This window comes from Bos grunniens, chromosome 18, assembly GCF_055505025.1.
Source record: "Bos grunniens cultivar Pamir isolate PY7600 chromosome 18, Bosgru_T2T1.0, whole genome shotgun sequence".
Taxonomy (NCBI): domain Eukaryota; kingdom Metazoa; phylum Chordata; class Mammalia; order Artiodactyla; family Bovidae; genus Bos; species Bos grunniens.
The window spans coordinates 21,931,689-21,950,886 of NC_141182.1; the positions used below are offsets into that span (position 1 = coordinate 21,931,689).

At 39.2% G+C, this 19,198-nt stretch overlaps 1 protein-coding gene across 2 annotated transcripts in view; it reads left to right on the forward strand.

Moving 5' to 3' along the window:
• Positions 1 to 608: 608 nt before the first annotated feature.
• The window catches only part of RBL2 (RB transcriptional corepressor like 2), a 46,268-nt gene continuing 27,678 nt past the window's right edge, over positions 609 to 19,198 (forward strand). Inside the window, exons 1-8 of one of the 2 annotated variants that reach the window (XM_086350665.1) lie at positions 609 to 951; positions 4,789 to 4,919; positions 7,482 to 7,682; positions 12,006 to 12,070; positions 15,519 to 15,647; positions 16,987 to 17,147; positions 17,239 to 17,303; positions 17,892 to 18,078. In XM_086350665.1, the coding sequence (XP_086206791.1) occupies positions 712 to 951; positions 4,789 to 4,919; positions 7,482 to 7,682; positions 12,006 to 12,070; positions 15,519 to 15,647; positions 16,987 to 17,147; positions 17,239 to 17,303; positions 17,892 to 18,078 (1,179 nt within the window). In that variant the 5' untranslated portion in view covers positions 609 to 711. Of the gene's footprint in view, positions 952 to 4,788; positions 4,920 to 7,481; positions 7,683 to 12,005; positions 12,071 to 14,330; positions 14,554 to 15,518; positions 15,648 to 16,986; positions 17,148 to 17,238; positions 17,304 to 17,891; positions 18,079 to 19,198 lie in introns of those variants that run through there. The other variant, XM_086350666.1, reaches the window with a different exon arrangement.

Genomic DNA, 19,198 nt, shown 5'->3' on the forward strand with positions numbered 1-19,198 from the left:
TGTAAATTCACACTATGGGGGAAAAATGAATCAAATAAAAAAATCAAATAATTATTTGAAAGTCTCACATAAAAGTAAAACATAGAAAAGGAGAATTCCCTGGCGGTCCACCGGTTAGGACTCTACTTCCATTGAAAAGGGCGCTGGTTGAATCCCTGATGGGGGAAATAAGGTACCATAAACCACTGCAGCTCGGACAAAAAAGAGATATAGGAAAGAACTAGAATTTGTAAGAGTGATGCCAAAATTTGAATTTAGGCAGACAGGCCCTGACTTTTACCTTGGTTTTTCAGATTAGGACACGCAGATGATAAGTATTATTTCTGAGGACACTTTGAGCAGTAAACCTTCACGTGTCAACGTTTCTTAGATACTTTCTCTTCAGTACAACCCTGATGAATGGGTCTCTCGATGAAGAGGTACTTGAAATGTAGAGAAGTCGGTTTTATTTCAGGCCAAGAGAGAGGACGCGAGATGACTTTTTTTTTTTTTTTTTTTTTTAATATGATTTTTGATCCCCGTGGGTCTCCGGCCTGGACTACATTTCCCGGCAGGCCGTGCTCGGAACTACGGGTGCCGGCTTGAGGTCCACCGCCGTTGGCGGCGGCGCAGTCGCCGAGAGCGCGGCCGACCGGCGGGCGCTTCGCGGTTTGAATGGCTGCGGGCCCGGGCCCTCGGCTCACCTGAGGACCCGCCGCACAGGTGTACGCCATGCCGTCGGGAGGCGATCAATCGCCGCCGCCCCCGCCTCCCCCTCCGGCGGCGGCGGCCTCAGATGAGGAGGAGGAGGACGATGGCGAGGCGGAGGACGCCGCGCAGCCGTCCCGGTCGCCGGCCCCTCAGACCCAGCAGCGGTTTGACGAGCTGTGCAGCCGTCTGAACATGGACGAGGCGGCGCGGGCCGAGGCCTGGGAGAGCTACCGGAGCATGAGCGAGAGCTACACGCTGGAGGTGCGCCCGGGGGAGGAGAGCAGCGGCTTTCGGGGCCTAGCGGTCCCGCCCCGCCGCGGGGGATGGAGGCCCTTCTCTCTCCGGCTCGGGCGCCCCGTGGGGGAACCCCCCAAGTCAGCCCCGGCTTTCCAGGTCCCCAGCCTGGAGCGGGAAGGGAGTCCTTTCTGCCCACTTTCGTCTTGGAAACCTGGCTTTTGAAAAGCCCTTAGCGGTCCTAAAAGTGAACTCTGTCTCGGTGCTCTTCCCTCTCCGGTTCCGAAGGGGGAACAGCCTTTGCCCTGAATTAGCACCTCGAGGCTGAGGTCGTGCTGGGGTCTGATTACAAAAATACAGCCATCTGGTTGGCAGACTGAACAGGTGCAGTTGTCAGGACCGTACTCAAAGGGGATGGGGGTGGGGGGCTTGCCTGCGCTAGGCTGAAATTAACCGATTTTAGCGTCTGCGTTTCCAGGCTTCTCCTTAAGTTCTTTGCAAGCTGTACCTAATTGCCTTTGTCCAGGCATTGCCATTTGAGTAAATGCGTTACGTTTCGGGCTGTGTTTGTGTATTTGTAAACAAAGACGAATCTTCCCGTGAGCGGATGAAACGGGCTTTCTGCCTACCTGGATATAGACTCATATCTGTCTCTAGGAAGTCAGGACTGCGGCGATCTTGAGGACCTATTGGTCACCCCAGACACTGCACAGGATTTTTAAGAGTCGCTGTCATCTAGACATGTTTTGTCCCTTTCTTCGGACGGGGCTTGCAATTAGAAAAATGGCCATTCTAGCCAGTGAGACTCAACTCTGTAGGCACCTCCCCTTTACGGGCCAATGGGAAGTGACACGGAAGTCTGTATTGTTTATCCGCTGTCTGACTGCCCGTGGGAGTGATATTTAAACTGCGGGCCATATGATTTTCTTAAGTTGTTTAATAGTTTGTGGAAAGAGTAGGGCAAATAGGCTCAGAATGGGAAGGCTAACCGAGGTGTTATTTAACTGTAATACTGTGTTTTGGCCTGTGTGGCACTCATTAAGTTTATTCTTATTATTTTTTATTCTTGCATTAATAGAATTTTAATTTAGTTACATCTGGGGGAGGCGGGGAGCTAGTAATGTACTGGCTTTAGAACCTGACAGGTCTTGGTGACTTCGGGCAATTTACTTAACCACTCCAAACTCAGTTTTGTGATATGTCAACTTGAGATATTTGTACCTACTTTACACAGCTGTTCTGAAGGTTAAGTAAGGTTGTGGCATTTCTGGAGCATAAAGCATTCATGGATAGTGCTTTAGAATTTACAAAGCTCTTTCACATGCTTAGGTGATATGACCGAATAGGCCATGTTATTGTTTATTTCCTAGTGGTTCCTGTGACAAAAGAGAAGGACTGTTTTTGGTGATGGGCGTAAGTGCCTCCAAATAAGCTCTTATTTTACCCTCAGGGTAACCTTGTAAATTAAATAGAAAAAGCATAATTTTACACTTTTTATGCTTAACTCACAGTGGTTAAGTCATATGAAGCCCAGGGTTATATAAACAAATGACAAATAATAGATGGTTCAGTTCAGTTCAGTCACTCAGTCGCGTCCGACTCTTTGCGACCCATGAATCGCAGCACGCCAGGCCTCCCTGTCCATCACCAACTCCCAGAGTTCACTCAGACCCATGTCCATCGAGTCAGTGATGCCATCCAGCAATCTCATCCTCTGTCGTCCCCTTCTCCTCCTGCCCCCAATCCCTCCCAGCATCAGAGTCTTTTCCAATGAGTCAACTCTTCACATGAGGTGGCCAAAGTACTGGAGTTTCAGCTTCAGCATCATTCCTTCCAAAGAACACCCAGGGCTGATCTCCTTTAGGATGGACTAGTTAGATCTCCAGTCCAAGGGACTCTCAAGAGTCTTCTCCAACACCACAGCTCAAAAGCATCAATTCTTCGGCACTCAGCTTTCTTCACAGTCCAACTCTCACATCCATACATGACCACTGGAAAAACCATAGCCTTGACTGGACGAACCTTTGTTGGCAAAGTAATGTCTCTGCTTTTGAATATGCTATCTAGGTTGGTCACAACTTTTCTTCCAAGGAGTAAGCGTTTTTTAATTTCATGGCTGCAATCACCATCTGCCGTGATTTTGGAGCCCAAAAAATAAAGTCTGACACTGTTTCCACCATTTCCCCATCTATTTCCCATGAACTGATGGGACTAGATGCCATGATCTTTGTTTTCTGAATGTTGAGCTTTAAGCCAACTTTTTCACTCTCCACTTTCACTTTCATCAAGAGGCTTTTTACTTCCTCTTCACTTTCTGCCATAAGGGTGGTGTCATCTGCATATCTGAGGTTATTGATATTTCTCCCAGCAATCTTGATTCTAGCTTGTGCTTCTTCCAGTCCAGCGTTTCTCATGATGTACTCTGCATATAAGTTAAATAAGCAGGGTGACAATATACAGCCTTGACGTACTCCTTTTCCTATTTGGAACCAGTCTGTTGTTCCATGTCCAGTTCTAACTGTTGCTTCCTGACCTGCATATAGGTTTCTCAAGAGGCAGGTCAGGTGGTCTGGTATTCCCATCTCTTTCAGAATTTTCCACAGTTTATTGTGATCCACACAGTCAAAGGCTTTGGCATAGTCAATAAAGCAGAAATAGATGTTTTTCTGGAACTCTCTTGCTTTTTCGATGATCCAATGGATGTTGGCAATTTGATCTCTGGTTCCTCTGCCTTTTCTAAAACCAGCTTGAACATCTGGAAGTTCACGGTTCAGGTATTGCTGAAGCCTGGCTTGGAGAATTTTGAGCATTACTTTACTAGCATGTGAGATGAGTGCAATTGTGCGGTAGTTTGCGCATTCTTTGGCCTTGCCTTTCTTTGGGATTGGAATGAAAACTGACCTTTTCCAGTCCTGTGGCCACTGCTGAGTTTTCCAAATTTGCTGGCATATTGAGTGCAGCACTTTCACAGCATCATCTTTCAGGATTTGAAATAGCTCAACTGGAATTCCATCACCTCCACTAGCTCTGTTCGTAGTGATGCTTTCTAAGGCCCACTTGACTTCACATTCCAGGATATCTGGCTCTAGGTGAGTGATCACACCATCATGATTATCTGGGTCATGAAGCTCTTTTTTGTACAGTTCTTCTGTGTAATCTTGCCACCTCTTCTTAATATCTTCTGCTTCTGTTAGGTCCATACCATTTCTGTCCTTTATTGAGCCCATCTTTGCATGGTTAGTTATTTTTTAAAATATGTGTATGATTGCTCAATTTTTAAAAAAAGACTTTGATCTCAGATTCTTAGATCAGTTTACCCAATAAGTAAATCAGTATTTATTTTCCAAATACTTGTTGATCACCTGTTCTTTGCCAGACACTCTTATCCAGGTGCTGGGCATAGAGCAGTGCACAAAAACATCAAAATCCCTGCCCTTGTGGAACTAGTAGTTGGGCATGCTGTCAGATCATGTGGGGTGTCAGTCTCATGAAAGTGTACAGTGGAAAATAAAATTCATTTGATATTTAATATAGAATACTGGTTATAGACTTTTATCTTTTGATTTCTTGTATTTTCTGTTCTTGTTGGGACTTCTAAGGTATATGTGCTGAGAGAGAGAGAGAACCACGTGGAATCCCTATTGCCTTTCATCATCTTGAAAGTTGCATCACTTTCATCTGTGCTGTTGGTGGAGCCAGATCAAAGTGAAAGAACAAACTTATACTTCTCCTTGGAAGAATGTGTCATAAAAGCATTTGGGACAGGAACATGATTGAAAATGCAGTTTCCCACAAGCATTTTTCAACTGAAATATGTATAGTTCATTAGCTCAAACTCAATTGTCTTTTTTTTTTTTTTTACAGGGAAATGATCTTCATTGGTTAGCATGTGCCTTATATGTGGCTTGCAGAAAATCTGTGCCAACTGTAAGCAAGGGGACAGTTGAAGGAAACTATGTATCTTTAACTCGAATCCTGAGATGTTCTGAGCAGAGGTAACTATGTTAGAGTTGTTAAAGTGCGGCTAATATAAAAACATCGTGACAGTAGGAATTCTCTTTCACTTTCTGAGCCTTTGTGCCTGTGGAATGCTAAATTTAGAAATTAGGTCATGGTTTTCCTTTGCCACATCTAAGTACCCGTTATATTTTATTTCTTTGGAGAAAAATATTTAAATTTTAATGTATTTAACACTTAAATGAGGAGTTTACTATTAAAGGTTATGACTTATTGTAATTATTGGGAGAATTCTAAGTAAAGATACTCTAAGTTGAAAAGATAAATATTTTATGGTATTAAACCTGCAACTATATGCACAGGACGGGTATCTTCTATAAGTAATGTGTAAATACTCAGTTTCCTGTTTGGGGGATAAGTAACACTATTACAATATCAGAGAGAAGGCCAAAGAATATTTTGAGGAGGAAGAAATTGCTTTTTCTTTCTGTTGTGTAATTGAATTGATTATGTTTCATTATTTGGGCACTTTGGGTTAATTTTTTCATGGCTTATTAAAGGCTGGTGGGAAAAGGATGTTTGGCATTTTGGAGGAAATACCACTGTCAAAACTTAATGGACCTAGTGGTTTAAAAAAATCACTTACTTTAAAATAATTAACAAGAAATGTAATCTTTTAGCTGTGGTCTATTTATTAATCTTGAATTTCATCCTGAGTTATATTTAGGCCTAAGAACAAGAGGCAATTGATAAAGAATTGAACACCTTGGCTATAAACCTTAAAAAAGGTGCTAAGTATAATCATTGCAAAGAAGCAAAGTGGAGACACAGTAATCTAGTTAAATGACAGATAAGGAACTTTAGAAGCAAAGGTCAAATTATGGAATAATCATTATAGACTTTACTAGACTAAACTTATCTAATACTTTAACACAAGTAATTTCTCAGACTTCAGTTTTATTTCCATTTCAAAAACTCAGTTTTTAACTTCTTATCTATGGGTTCAGGTTATTTACTTTTCTGCCATAATGGACTAAATGAATTAAAAGCAAAGAGCAGTTTGGGAGAAGATATTTACAATGTAACAATGGTCAATATCAGGAATTAAATAACCACTAACACTAGTTAATAATTGGTAAATAGGTACTAAAAAATGGGAAGAGTATATGATTTCACAAAAGCCTAAACTCAAGTAGCTAATAGATGTAACAAATATATTGAATTTCACTAATAATCAAAGAAGCTCAAAGTAAAAATTAGATATTATTTCATTCTCATCAGATTGGGGAAATTTGGAGTCTCATAATACCATTATTTGGGCTTCCCACATGGCGCTAGGGGTAAAGTACCTGCCTGCCAATGCAGGAGAGGTAAGAGACGTGGGTTCGATCCCTGGGTCGGGAAGATCCCCTGGGGAAGAGCATGGCAACCCACTCCAGTATTCTTGCCTGGAGAATCTCATGGACAGAGGAGCCTGACGGGCTATAGTTCACAGGGTCGCACAGAGTCGAACACTGTTGACTGGAGCAACTTAGCATGCACGCACAGTACCATTATGCAGGGAAATAGGAACTCTATTGCTAATGTACATTAGAGTATAAATTGGCACAGTCACTCTAGTGGGAAATTTGGCAGCAGCCAGTAAAGTTGAAGATGCATATTCTCTGACTCAGCAATTCTATTTCTTGGGGATAATTCTTAAAGAAATTCCAATATACATGTATAAAAATGTGTTCCTTATAGCATTTTTTGTTACAGAGAAAAATTAGAAGCCTCAATTTCCATTGGCTGGGGAGTAAATGCAAAAAATAGTAGTTCATATGGAGGAATATTTTTAGCAATTAAAATGAATGAATTCGATCTATCCATATCAACATTACTCTGATAAACAGTATTGAATGGGGAATTCTCTGATGGTTCAATGATTAAGACTTCACACTCTCACTGCAGGGGGTGAGTTTGATAGGGAACTAGGATCCCACATGTTGCAGGATAAGGCCAAAAAACAAACAAAAAGCCATTATTGAATGGAAAAGTAAGTTATAGAATGCTACTTACATTATACTATTTATATAAAATTTTAAAATCAGACATACAAAAGATACTGTTGCTGGGTATGTATATAACCACATAGTAAGTATAAAAACTTGGATGAGAAGGACTCAGACTATAGAATGATGGTTATCTTCGGGGAAGAAGAGTGAGAAATAGGATTGGGGAAGAGTACAAATGAGAACTTTGGCTGTTTCTGTAGAATCTGAGGCAAACGTCAAAATTTATGTGCTGCGTTAATATCCGTTGAATCCGTTGGTACATGAATGTTGGTTTTGTTCTCTGGTTACTTACTTATTTTATAGCGTGGATGTGTATTTCATAATTTAAAAAACCTTTAATCTCAGAAAAAAAGATTAGGAAAGCTTTGGATTAGGAAAGATTTGGAAGATGAGAGAAATAAACCGACCCGTGAGACTAAGCTAGTCAGTCATGAGTTGTGATTTTATGTCACTGTCTGAAAGTAACAGTGAGGTAATGTTGATTTACTTTTATTTACCTATATTTGTATTAATTATGAAAATCTCACTTTTTATTTTTACTATCAGCTTAATTGAATTCTTTAACAAGATGAAGAAATGGGAAGACATGGCCAATCTCCCGCCACATTTCAGAGAACGTACTGAGAGATTAGAAAGAAACTTCACTGTTTCTGCTGTAATTTTTAAGAAATATGAACCCATCTTTCAGGACATTTTTAAATATCCTCAAGAAGAGCAGCCGCGTCAGCAGAGAGGAAGAAAACAGCGGTATGTTAAGCAGGAATACACGCTCTTCTGTCCGTGCTCCGGTTTGGATCCCTTGGTCTGCGTCCCTCAGTTTATTTTGCTAGTCCTAAGAAATCAATGTGATTGTATAAGTAACCTTTTTTTCTCATCATAATTTCTTGCTTTTCATTTTATTTTAGCTCTGAAGAGTTTAGCTTCTTTCATGTTGCAAAATGCGTGGAATCTTTGTTCATATAAACTTTTCCTTCTAGCAACCAGCAGTGCAACAACGGGACTGTCGGTGCCCTCGCCAGTTAGCCACCTTGGGTATAGAATTTGATTACTTAATTTTCTTATATTGACTATTGACTTTTTCTATTATTTTCTACATATTACAATGCATATAAACTCTTTATTTGACTTCTATGTCAAACTGAGTAAATTCCCCTTAAAAGGCTTCTCCTTGTATTTGGATGTTTGCAACCAGTGAAAAGTAGAGAAATTCGGTTGGGGGAGAGTAGTCTAATTGCAACTGTCATGAAATTGTGCTCTGACTGTGTCTGCAAAGTCTGAAAACGTACTCTGGCTCAATGTCTTCCATCTTTCCTGGCAGATAAGGGCAGTTATGGGATACAGATTCTCTACTTTTCTCAGCAAAGTTGTTTCATAAAGTAGAAGAAGAAATAGAACTGGAAAGATGTTGACAAGAAAAGTAGGGGAAAGGGAGTTATTATAATTGAATGAATAAAGTTTGCTTCTCTTTCAGTATATAAAAATGTTCCCAAATTGTGATGGATGTTTATAGTAAGTAAGCATCTTTAAAAATAAAACAATGTACATTTTTATATAGTTGACCCCACTGCTATGGAAGCAGCCAGTCTACTTTGCTTGCAGTTTTGGGGAATTGTCTGTTTATAATGAAGTATTCTAAAGTTTGGATACAAGCTTCTTTCTGAGCCTGAATGAGCTGATAGGATCATTTATAGAAAAATATAGAGTATCTTCTTTCCTTAAAGTGTTGCAGAAAATGATTTCAGATTGCATTTGCTTTGACATATATTATTACATATAATATATATATTATCAGTTCAGTTCAGTCGTGTCCAACTCTTTGCGACCCCAGCACGCCAGGCCTCCCTGTCCATCACCAACTCCCGGAGTTCACCCAAACTTATGTCCCTTGAGTTGGTGATGCCATCCAACCGTCTCATCCTCTGTCATCCCCTTCTCCTCCTGCCTTCAATCTTTCCCAGCATCAGGGTCTTTTCAAATGAGTCAGCTCTTCACATCAGGTGGCCAAAGTATTGGAGTTTCAGCTTCAACATCAGTCCTTCCAATGAATACCCAGGACTGATCTCCTTTAGAATGGACTGGTGGGATCTCCTTGCAGTCCAAGGGACTCTCAAGAGTCTTTTCCAACACCACAGTTCAAAAGCATCAATTCTTCAGTGCTCAGCTTTCCTTATAGTCCAACTCTCACATCCATACATGACTACTGGAAAAACCATAGCCTTAACTAGACAGACCTTTGTTGACAATGTAATTCTATAATATATATTATAGAATTTTCTTAATTATATATGTATATATATTATATTGCTGGAGAAGGAAATGGCAATCCACTCCAGTATTCTTGCTGGAAAATTCCATGGACAGAGAAGCCTGGCAGGCTACACTCCTTGGGGTTGCAAAGAGTGGGCCACAACTGAGTGACTGAGCACATACATATTATATTAGGTGTATATATTACTTAATTCTAATTAAGAAAATTCTAAGATAAGTTTACTAAAAGGTCTACATTTATATCACCCTAATCATAGTAATAATAATCCATACCATTTACTGAGCATTTATTATGGTGCAGGGACTCTGCTAAGACTTAAATTAAGCATGTATTACTTGATTTAATCACTACTTCAGCTTCATGAGGTTGATACTGTTGTTACAGGTGGGGGGAACCAAGCCTTTCAAAGGCTAAGTGATTTGGCCAAGGTCACATAGTAAGTGTGGAGCTCTTACTGAAACTTAAAGAGTCTGCCTGAGAGCCCATCTTCTTCTTATAAACTGTTCTTTGAAAATTTGTCATTGACTATTGAGAGTTTACTATATGAACTACTTTGTTAGGTATTATGTAGGACACAAATATTAAAAGCAAAAACAGGCCAAAACCCAAACCCACAGTTACTGTCTTTTGAGAGCTTACAGTAAGTATTATAAGGGAGAGGCACGTATAAATGCAAAAGATAATAGAAATGTAGGACTTCTGGGGCAAAAATAATTCACTCTGTATAAGCCCGTTAGATAATGTTCCATGGAAGAAGTAGAAACATGTCTGAAAGGATGAGTAGGATTTTGGTAACCATCATTGGGTACCCATTTTGGTGAATTTGGAGAGATAGATGTTCTTCTATGCAGAGGATGAAGAATGAAAATACCACAGCAGCAAAGAGGAAATTTGGCTTAAGTTGGTTGTTTGTTCCAGAGTTTTCAAGTTACAGAGCCAGTTTTGGGAGTACCTTAATTTTATTTTCTTCTTTCCAGTTTTATTGAGATAGAATTGACATATAGCACTATATAAATTTAAGGAGTGCAGTGTAATGATGTGACTTATGAAATGATGACCACAATACGTTTAGTGAACATTCAGAATCTCACATAGCAATACAAAATTAAATAGAAAAAAAATGCCTTCTGATGAGAACCCTTTAAGATTTATTCTCATAACAACTTGCATATATTAACCTACTGCAGTGTTAATTATATTTATTATGTTGTACATTACATCCCTAGGACTTATCTTGTAACTGAAAGTTAGAATGGCTTGAAGGTTAAGCCTAAAAGTTTGACTTTTATCTTGGTAGGCATCAAAACCACGCAGTTTGTCCTGTGTCTGTGGTGGGAAGCCTGCTTTTTAAAGCAGGGCCATGACGTTTAACCCTGGCCATCAACTGGTGAATGAAGCCCTACAATGTGCTACCCAAGGAGAAGTATCTCTTAGTGGATGAGGAGACTAGACACATGGAGAGCAAGGGTACTGAGTTAATGACAGTGTGGGAACTAAACTCCAGTCTTCAGCTTCTTCTCCTCAAAACACCTTGTAAGAATAAGGGTATTGGGATATGGAGCCAACACATGTCTGATCTAAACATTGGCAGAGGTTTTGGTAGAAAAGCCAGTTTAAAACAGGTCTAAAACTCCCTTTAGCAGATGACTTAGCAAATACAACAGGTACTCTTTTATTTTTTTCTCCCTCTTCTTCCCTACAACAGTACCTACAACAGGTACTCTTAATGATCGAAATATAAGGAATTATAGGACGCCCCGAATTTCCACTGAAAAGTCCTCTCGGAGGCCTTCCCTGGTGGTCCAGGGGGTAAGACTCTGTGCTTCCACTGCAGGGGGCACAGGTTTGATCCCTGTGTGGGGTAAGATCCTGCATGTCGTGCAGCATTCTCCCCCAAAAAAGTCTTTTCGTGACTTAATATAATCTGGAATGTATTTAGAGAGTGAGGGTTTACAGTTCATCAGCTGTGATGGAAAAAAACTGGAGGACTGTCTGACTGCACGAGTGTGTGCCAAGCTGCTGCAGTCATGTCCGACACTATGTAGCCCACCAGGCTCCTCTGTCCATGGGATTCTCCAGGCAAGAATACTGGAGTGGGCTGCCATTCCCTTCTCCAGGGGATCTTCCTTACCCAGGGATCAAACTCACGTCTCTTACATCTCCTGCATTGGCAGTCAGATTCTTTACCACTAGCGCCACCTGGGAAGCCAATCTGACTGTATACATGGGTCTTCAAGCAACATTAGCCTTGCGATGTCATCAAAAGAGCTATTGTTATTTTGTTCATTTCATTCTTATTGTTATTTTGTTCGTACCCTTATTCTAACAAGGTGCTTTGAGGAGAAGAAGCTGAAGACTGGGATTTAGTTCCCACACTGTCCTTAACTCTGTACACTTGCTCTCCATGTGTCTTAGTGGCCTCATTCGCCACAAGATCCTTCTCCTTGGTTTATATTATAGGGCTTTATTCACCAGTTGATGGCAAGGAATAAGCATCATTGCCCTGCTTTAACGAACTCGTTAAAAAATAGAACTCGTTTTATTTTCTGCCTTAGCTGTCTTGACCTGGAAAAGCTTCTACAGTTCTTCAGAAGTTTTCTTCTGAGCGAGCTTTCCCTCGCTCCCAGCTGTTTCCTTACCTGTGTTCGACTGGAGCAGAACTTCTTGCACGTTTTCCATGAGAAATGAATCTGCTGTCACTCCCTCCAACTGTGGGTTTTGTTTCTCACCCAGTTTACAGTCGTGTGTCGTGTCTTTTTCTGATTCTTCTGTTATCTCATGACTTTTTTCTCCCCCCAAAGGCGACAGCCCTGTACCGTGTCTGAAGTTTTCCATTTTTGTTGGGTGCTTTTTATATATGCAAAAGGTAAGGAAAGAGTAATATTTATTTCAATATTAGCTTACTTAAAAGTTCAGGTACTACTGTCAACCTATAATGTGTATCAGGAAAAGATGCTCACCGAAAAAGTTCTCGAGGATTTGAATCCTGCTTTCTTTTTTTTAAGTATTGCCATTTTATAAATCTTTTGAATTTCTTTTCTTTCTTTTTTTTTCCTTTGATATTTTCTCCCTTCCTCCCTCTCTCTCTCCCTCTGTTTTTTAAAAAATGTATTTATTCATTTATTTATTTTTGGCTGCGCTGGAACTTTGTTGTTGTGCACAAGCTTTATCCAGTTGTGGCGAGCAGGGGCTGCTCTCGAGTTGCGGTGCGCAGGCGTCTCATTGCAGTGGTCTCTCTCGCGGAGCACAGGCTCGAGGGCTCTCAGGCTTCAGCAGTTGTGGCGCACTGGCCTAGTTGCTCCGCAGCATTGGGTTTCTTTGCAATATACCAAATATCGTACATTAAATGGAATATCCTTTAGTTTTTTTCTTACACAACATCTTTTCCAAAACATATTATCTCTGAATTATGGGCTGAAAACACATTAGTGTGTCTGTGCTTTTGTCTTGGACTTATATTTTGCACAAGACATGCATTACATAATGGAGTGGGACTAATCATTCTCAAAGTAATTTAGATTACTTTTTATGCCTTGTTCGGATAAACATGCTTGATCAAATGCCTTTAGATAGAACTCATTTTTGCTACCCTCTCTTCTCACTTAACCTGCCCAAGGTCTGCATTCAGTGAAATACATTTTTATGACTATCATTGTCCTTTCTGTGTTTCTATGTAAAAATGATTCTTAGTAATTTAAGGAAGAAAAGAAAGTACAGTTCCTTAGCTTTTTCTGTAGACTGTGTAGAATGCCTTTGGCATTAAGATAGCCTAATAAAACAGAAAGTTAAAATCAAAGAATTATAGAGCTGAAAGGTGTTTCTTCAGTAGGAGAGATTCTCACTATTAGGTCAGCTTGCCCAGTGTATTTATTTTAAAGAGTAAGTTACTGAGGCCCAGAGACCAGCTGCTGGAGCAAGAGCTGGGATGTGAATCCACGTCTTCTAGCTCTTGGTCTCATGCTGGGTGTGTGGGCCCTCCAGCAGGGATGTGTCACTCTGTTGGTGTCACTATGATTTGTCTGATTGTTATAGGTTACAACTTACCCTGCCTTCCCCGAGCTGCATGCTTGACTGAAAATAAAAATAATCTTTGTCAGAAGTAAGCTCTTGGTTACTTTTGCTTTCTATTACACTGCATGTTTCTTTAGTGCAGATGAAGGTGGTGTGATCAGTGGCATGAAATGTAGAACATCTTCAGAGCGCGTAACTGTTTTCATGATGGTTTGAACATTTGCTGCCCCTTGGCTTACTGTGGCTGGTGTTATATATGATATTAACCTGGGCAGTAGGTTATGGGCAGGTATATATGACTTAGAGGATTTTTATCTGTTTTTATGGTATGTGTACACTTGGAGGTAAGTATTTAGTACTGGTATATAAATTACTGGAAAAGAAGTGTATTGCCCTCAAGTAGGTTTTGGTCTCAGCTGAGCAACTGGGGTGGCATATTTTTGTCTCCACAGTTATCTCAGTGTTTGAATTTTATTTTACTGTTATTAATTCTGTGTGTAATTATTTGGTCTGAAGGGCCTTTGTCCACTCACAGTCCAGTGCTGTGATCACTTATGCTTCACTACGATCTTTTCCAGTAGAGGAGATTAGTTGGTTTTCTTCAGTTCTTGATTTCAGTATTTGGTGGGGGGAGGTGTATTCTTTATGGGCGTCTTTTTCATGACTTTGTGCACAACGGTGGGCATCCCAGATGATCTCATTCCTGATAAATAAGCCAACACTTGCCTGTTATCTTTGTTGACTTCCAATGGCAAGTACATACCGGTGACAAGTTTGGGCTTGTCATGAAGGGCTTTGTGGCCTGAAGACCGTTAGGCACCACTTCCTGTTTTACATGATATCCCAAGTCTTTACTCAGATTATCTTTGTTGATTGAAAGATAAAATATTTCACAAAGTGGGATTTATTTCTAAAGTCAGGATTGGAAAGGTAGACTCTGTCATGTTAGGAGAGTTCTGGAATTTAGATTCTGATCTTTAGGGGCATTTAAGTTTCTCATAAGAAGTTACTGGGCTGCAGGTTTTTTCCTTCTATGGCAAGTGCACACCAGCGACAAGTTCAGGCTTGTCAGAGTGATGGGCTTTTTAATTTGAAACTGGTAGGTACCACTTCCTGTTTTACATTTGAGGAATTGAGTGTATTTTAATATTAAGCATATTTATAGTCAAACCAAGCAAGTTAGTTTGGTTAGATCAATGCAGAATTTAACCTACTAATTATCATTTATGTTTTTGGCAACAGAAAAATATTTTTTTCTCTTTCTTTAATTCATTTAAATTGATTTGTTGAAATGTTTCACTATTAAAAAAAATGAATTTCTTATCCTGATATGCTGAGGTAAGTGGTAACTTTCTTTAGAGGAAAGAAGAAAAAAAGCCTGAAACCAAGTAGTATGAGTGTGTGTTTGTATTTAGTGTGAAAATGTCGAGGCTTAGAAATAATTCTTCAGATGTATGTTAGCTATTTAGATTGAATTCATCTGTTACTATGAGAACGTAAAATCAATATGGAGCATGTATAAGCAGTGTTTAATGGAAAGAGGGATATGCTTAAAGATACAGAATATCTAGAACTATATTTTAATTTCTAAGAATAACTCTTAACTGCCTGTAAAAACCTATTTTCAATGTTAGGGATAAACCAGAACTACAAAGTTATATATTTCTATAGGTTTAGGTTTTTGGTTTATTTTTTTCTCGGTTACCAGGCATCAACAATTATTCCCAGGATATTTTCTCTAGAACTGAAATATATTTTATTGTGATCTTGTTGCGTTAGTTTGTATGAGCTTGTATTACTACTTCAAAAAGCATTGAACTATTACTGTTAGGAGTCTGATTATAGTTTCTGGTCTTTTTAAAGTACATATATGCTAAAAAATAATTATATTAATAATTTTTGAGCTTTTCCCAAATAAGTATTTATACCGGTTTTCCTGACAGAAAAGTATTTTCATATACAACAATTTCTTACAGCTTGAGATAGTTTATGAAGTTGTGTTCAGAGTTTTCAAAAGAAAAACCAGTGAGAGCAAGTTTGGACAGGCATTTAATAAATGCTTATTTAACAACTATTAAGTGAATGGCATTTTTAGTGAAGTTTTGGTTTTTCTTAAACTCTTAGAAATTTATTAAACAATAAGTAATATTTCAAAATGTAAATTTGCCAAAATACTTTCTGTAGCTCTTGAGTCAGGCTTGCATATTGTTGTATAATGTCATTTTAATTAAAGGAAGAGATTATTTTTATAATATTGTAAAGTTGATGCAAATTTGACTCTATAATTGTTTATAATCCTATAGGTAATTTTCCCATGATTAGTGATGATTTGGTTAATTCTTATCATCTTCTGCTGTGTGCTTTGGACTTAGTTTATGGAAATGCCCTTCAATGTTCCAATCGTAAAGAACTTGTGAACCCTAATTTTAAAGGTGAGTTTGTGAATCTGGGACGCAGATGACTCACGTGTCTACACTATGTTTACTCTTGGGGGTTGTGTACATAGTACAGGTTTCCTAGCATCAGAGAACATAAATGCTTTTCCACGCTTCATCACCATAGTTATCCCAGAGTACTTAGAACTAGGAGTTGAGCTCTCTGTAAAAATATTTGTAGAAAGAGAAATTGCAAATATCACAACGTTTTAGAAGTGTTAGATGACAACTTTAGAAGTTTCTGAAATATATACTCAATGAGAAGTAGGAATTTAGAAATCTGGAGTCGGAACGATGACATTCGAGCTGACGGTGGTTTTGTGTGTTGGCAAGTTTCATGCCTGACACACAGGAGGAGGTCAAAGAAGATTTATTGAAAGATTTATTCATTCAAATCTTTTCTGCAGAAGAGGAGTACCTATGGTTCTAAAATAATTAAAATGCATTTTCAACTCTAAAAGGTGTGTGGAAATGATCATTATTTTGGTAATGCATTTAGTAGACTTTAAGGTGTAGAATTTCTATGAATGATATACAGTAAGAGGCCAAATTATGATTTATAAAGCAAATATTTAAAAAGTACTTATTGAACTAGTATGTAATGCTCTTGCTGCTTGAATAATACCTCGGTAGGATTCTGAGTGACTGTCAGTTTTGAAGTGGTTATGATTAGAATTTCAACTTGTCTGCCTCACAAGATAGATTTTTAAAGTTAGATGAGTTAATTACTTCAGTTGCTCCCGGTTTGGTAAGTCTAGTGTTCTCTGTATTCTGACCTTTCATTTATTTTCTTCCTAACTCCCTTTTGTATTTCTGTATCGCTGGTTCCCTTCATTTTTTCCCTCTTCTTTTATTTATTATTTGTGTTTTTTTTCCTTTGCCTTGCATTGAGTCTAGGGCAAGAAGGGCTGTAAAGTAATATAATAAAAACATCTAACAATTAAAGTATATAAAGAGTATGTGCTTTGAACAGTAACTTTTCTCAAAGTGACTTTTTTATTTGAATGTAACACTTTTTTGCAAAATTTTATTTATCTGTTTTGTAGATATTATAGTAGTATAAAAAATAATTTTTTAGTTTTTCTTTTTTAACTCTCTCCAGATAGATAACTGAATAACTGAAATCTTTTGAGTCATAATAAAAGCTTTACTGCTGTTTGCTATTTTTGAAGTGTATTTAAACAGTTAAATTAGCACCTTCCACTATTTCCTATACACACATGTGCTAACAACAACTGTGCTGATTAGACTCTCTGTTATTTATATTTTAATTTATTACAGTTAGGCTTGTTGAATGCTACCTGATATCTCTGTTCTGTGCTTTTACCCATCATAGGTCTATCTGAAGATTTTCATGCTAAGGATTCTAAACCTTCCTCCGACCCACCTTGCGTCATTGAGAAACTGTGTTCCTTACATGATGGCTTAGTTTTGGAAGCAAAAGGAATAAAGGAACATTTCTGGAAACCTTATATTAGGAAACTTTATGAAAAAAAGGTTTGTAAGTAGAAAGAAATGATTTGAAAATATTTTCTGGGTAAAGACTTGATTTAATATGATGACTTAAGGATCTTTTTTTTCATCATAGCTCCTTAAGGGAAAAGAAGAAAATCTGACTGGTTTTTTAGAACCTGGGAATTTTGGAGAGAGTTTGTGAGTACTTCTATTATAAAAAGTGTTTTCATACTTTATGTGGTCAGGAAACGTCAGAGTTTAATGTTTTTATTGTTTGTATCCTAGAAATTTAGAATATGTTTTATGGCAGAATATAGGGATGCAGTAAAAAATTCTATCAACTCTTACTCAAAGCACATGTTTTGAGGTAGTTGAAAATTGTGCGGCTGTTCTTTAAAGTTTTGATAGTTAAGTTTTGGGATCATGATTTTTGAAAGAAATCCTTTTGGAACTACCCAGGTGGCGAATGGTGCTGTGGAAGCACTGACGTCTTCACAGGTGCCTGGAGCAGCCAGGAGAGAGAACTCGGCTGGCAGCTTGGTACAGGGCACCCACCCTGGGGTACTGTCAGCGAGATACACTTCCTGTGCAAGGCCTGAGCACAGTGGAGCACGCCTGCATTCTTATGCTCCTCAGTTTTTATCTTAGTGATCCCACTAAAATCTAACTTTCACAGAACTATTAGAAGTTTTAGTAAATGAAAACAATGAAACAAGTAGCCTCACACAACTTCAAATGGCAGTTCTGCAGGTGTACATTTTGCCTGTTTTTTTTTCCCCCCTCTAGTAAAGCCATCAATAAAGCCTATGAGGAGTATGTTTTATCTGTTGGGAATTTAGATGAGCGGATTTTTCTGGGCGAGGATGCTGAAGAGGAAATTGGGACTCTCTCAAGGTGCCTGAACACTGGTTCAGGAGCAGAGACCGCTGAGAGGGTGCAGATGAAAAACATCCTGCAGCAGCACTTCGACAAGGTGAGCCAAGCCGACCCGAGAGAGGCAGCGCGAGCAGACGTGCTGAGGGCCTGCTGTGTTCTGGTGGTTGTGTGTGTGTGCATTTTACTGGCTTCCAGTACGAAGGAGAAAATTCACATCCTACCTCTCACAGTTGAAAGGTTATCTCTGTCATTATTTTAATTTTTGTTGACATGACTTTCACAAGTTTTGGTTAGAACTGTGAAAAAGAGTTTAATATAAATGTCAACGAATGCCTCATGCTGGTTGTTGGTTCTGAAAACAGAACCAGGGATATACAGCTGTTACATACTGAACATAGCAGGCATTTCGGAAATGTTGATTGACCCCAATCAGTACCTTCATCTAAGACACTAGGGAAACTGAGAATCTATAGCCTTTAAGAAAACTCTCTTAAACTGAGTTTTGGGATCATGTGTAATTTCAGGCAGGATGATGGAGACTGAGAGTTTCCCTTCTGGTGTGTGGTGTTCATAGAAAATAAGCAACTCCTGACAGGTACTTCCAGAGGCAGTGTGGCTAATTCCAAGGGGGTAACTCACCTGTAAGACCAGACTCAAGGCTGGTTTGCTTTTTTCATTCAGCAAATATTCTCAAGATATTCTATATACCAGATTGTATCCTAGACACTGGGACTACACCAGTGAACAAAACAGCTATGAATATCCTGTTTAGTATTCTGATGTGGGGAGATGGATAAGAGATAACCAAACAAGTAAATTTATAGTTATCAGATGATGATAAATGAAGAAAGCTAAAATCGAGTGGTAGAGCAAAGTATTGAGGAGAAGAGAGAATGGGTGGGCTTAGGGCTTCTGGTGTAGATAGGGTGGTTGGAAAAGGCGTCTCTGAGGAGGTAGTATTAACACAGACCTGAAGAAGGTGAGGAAGGAAGTTACGGGAACAGCTGGGAAATGTTTCTGAAACCAAGACAACAGCAAGCACAAAGCCACGAGGTACAGACATGGTTGGCTTTTTGGAGGAACAGTGAGTGAGAACACCAGTGTGGGAGAGATTGAATGAGTGAGACAGACAATGACCGAGAAGTGCAGGGGGGTGGGCCAAGGGGAGAGGCCAACCACAGAGGACGGTGAGAGCCATGGGAAGATGCTCACGTTTG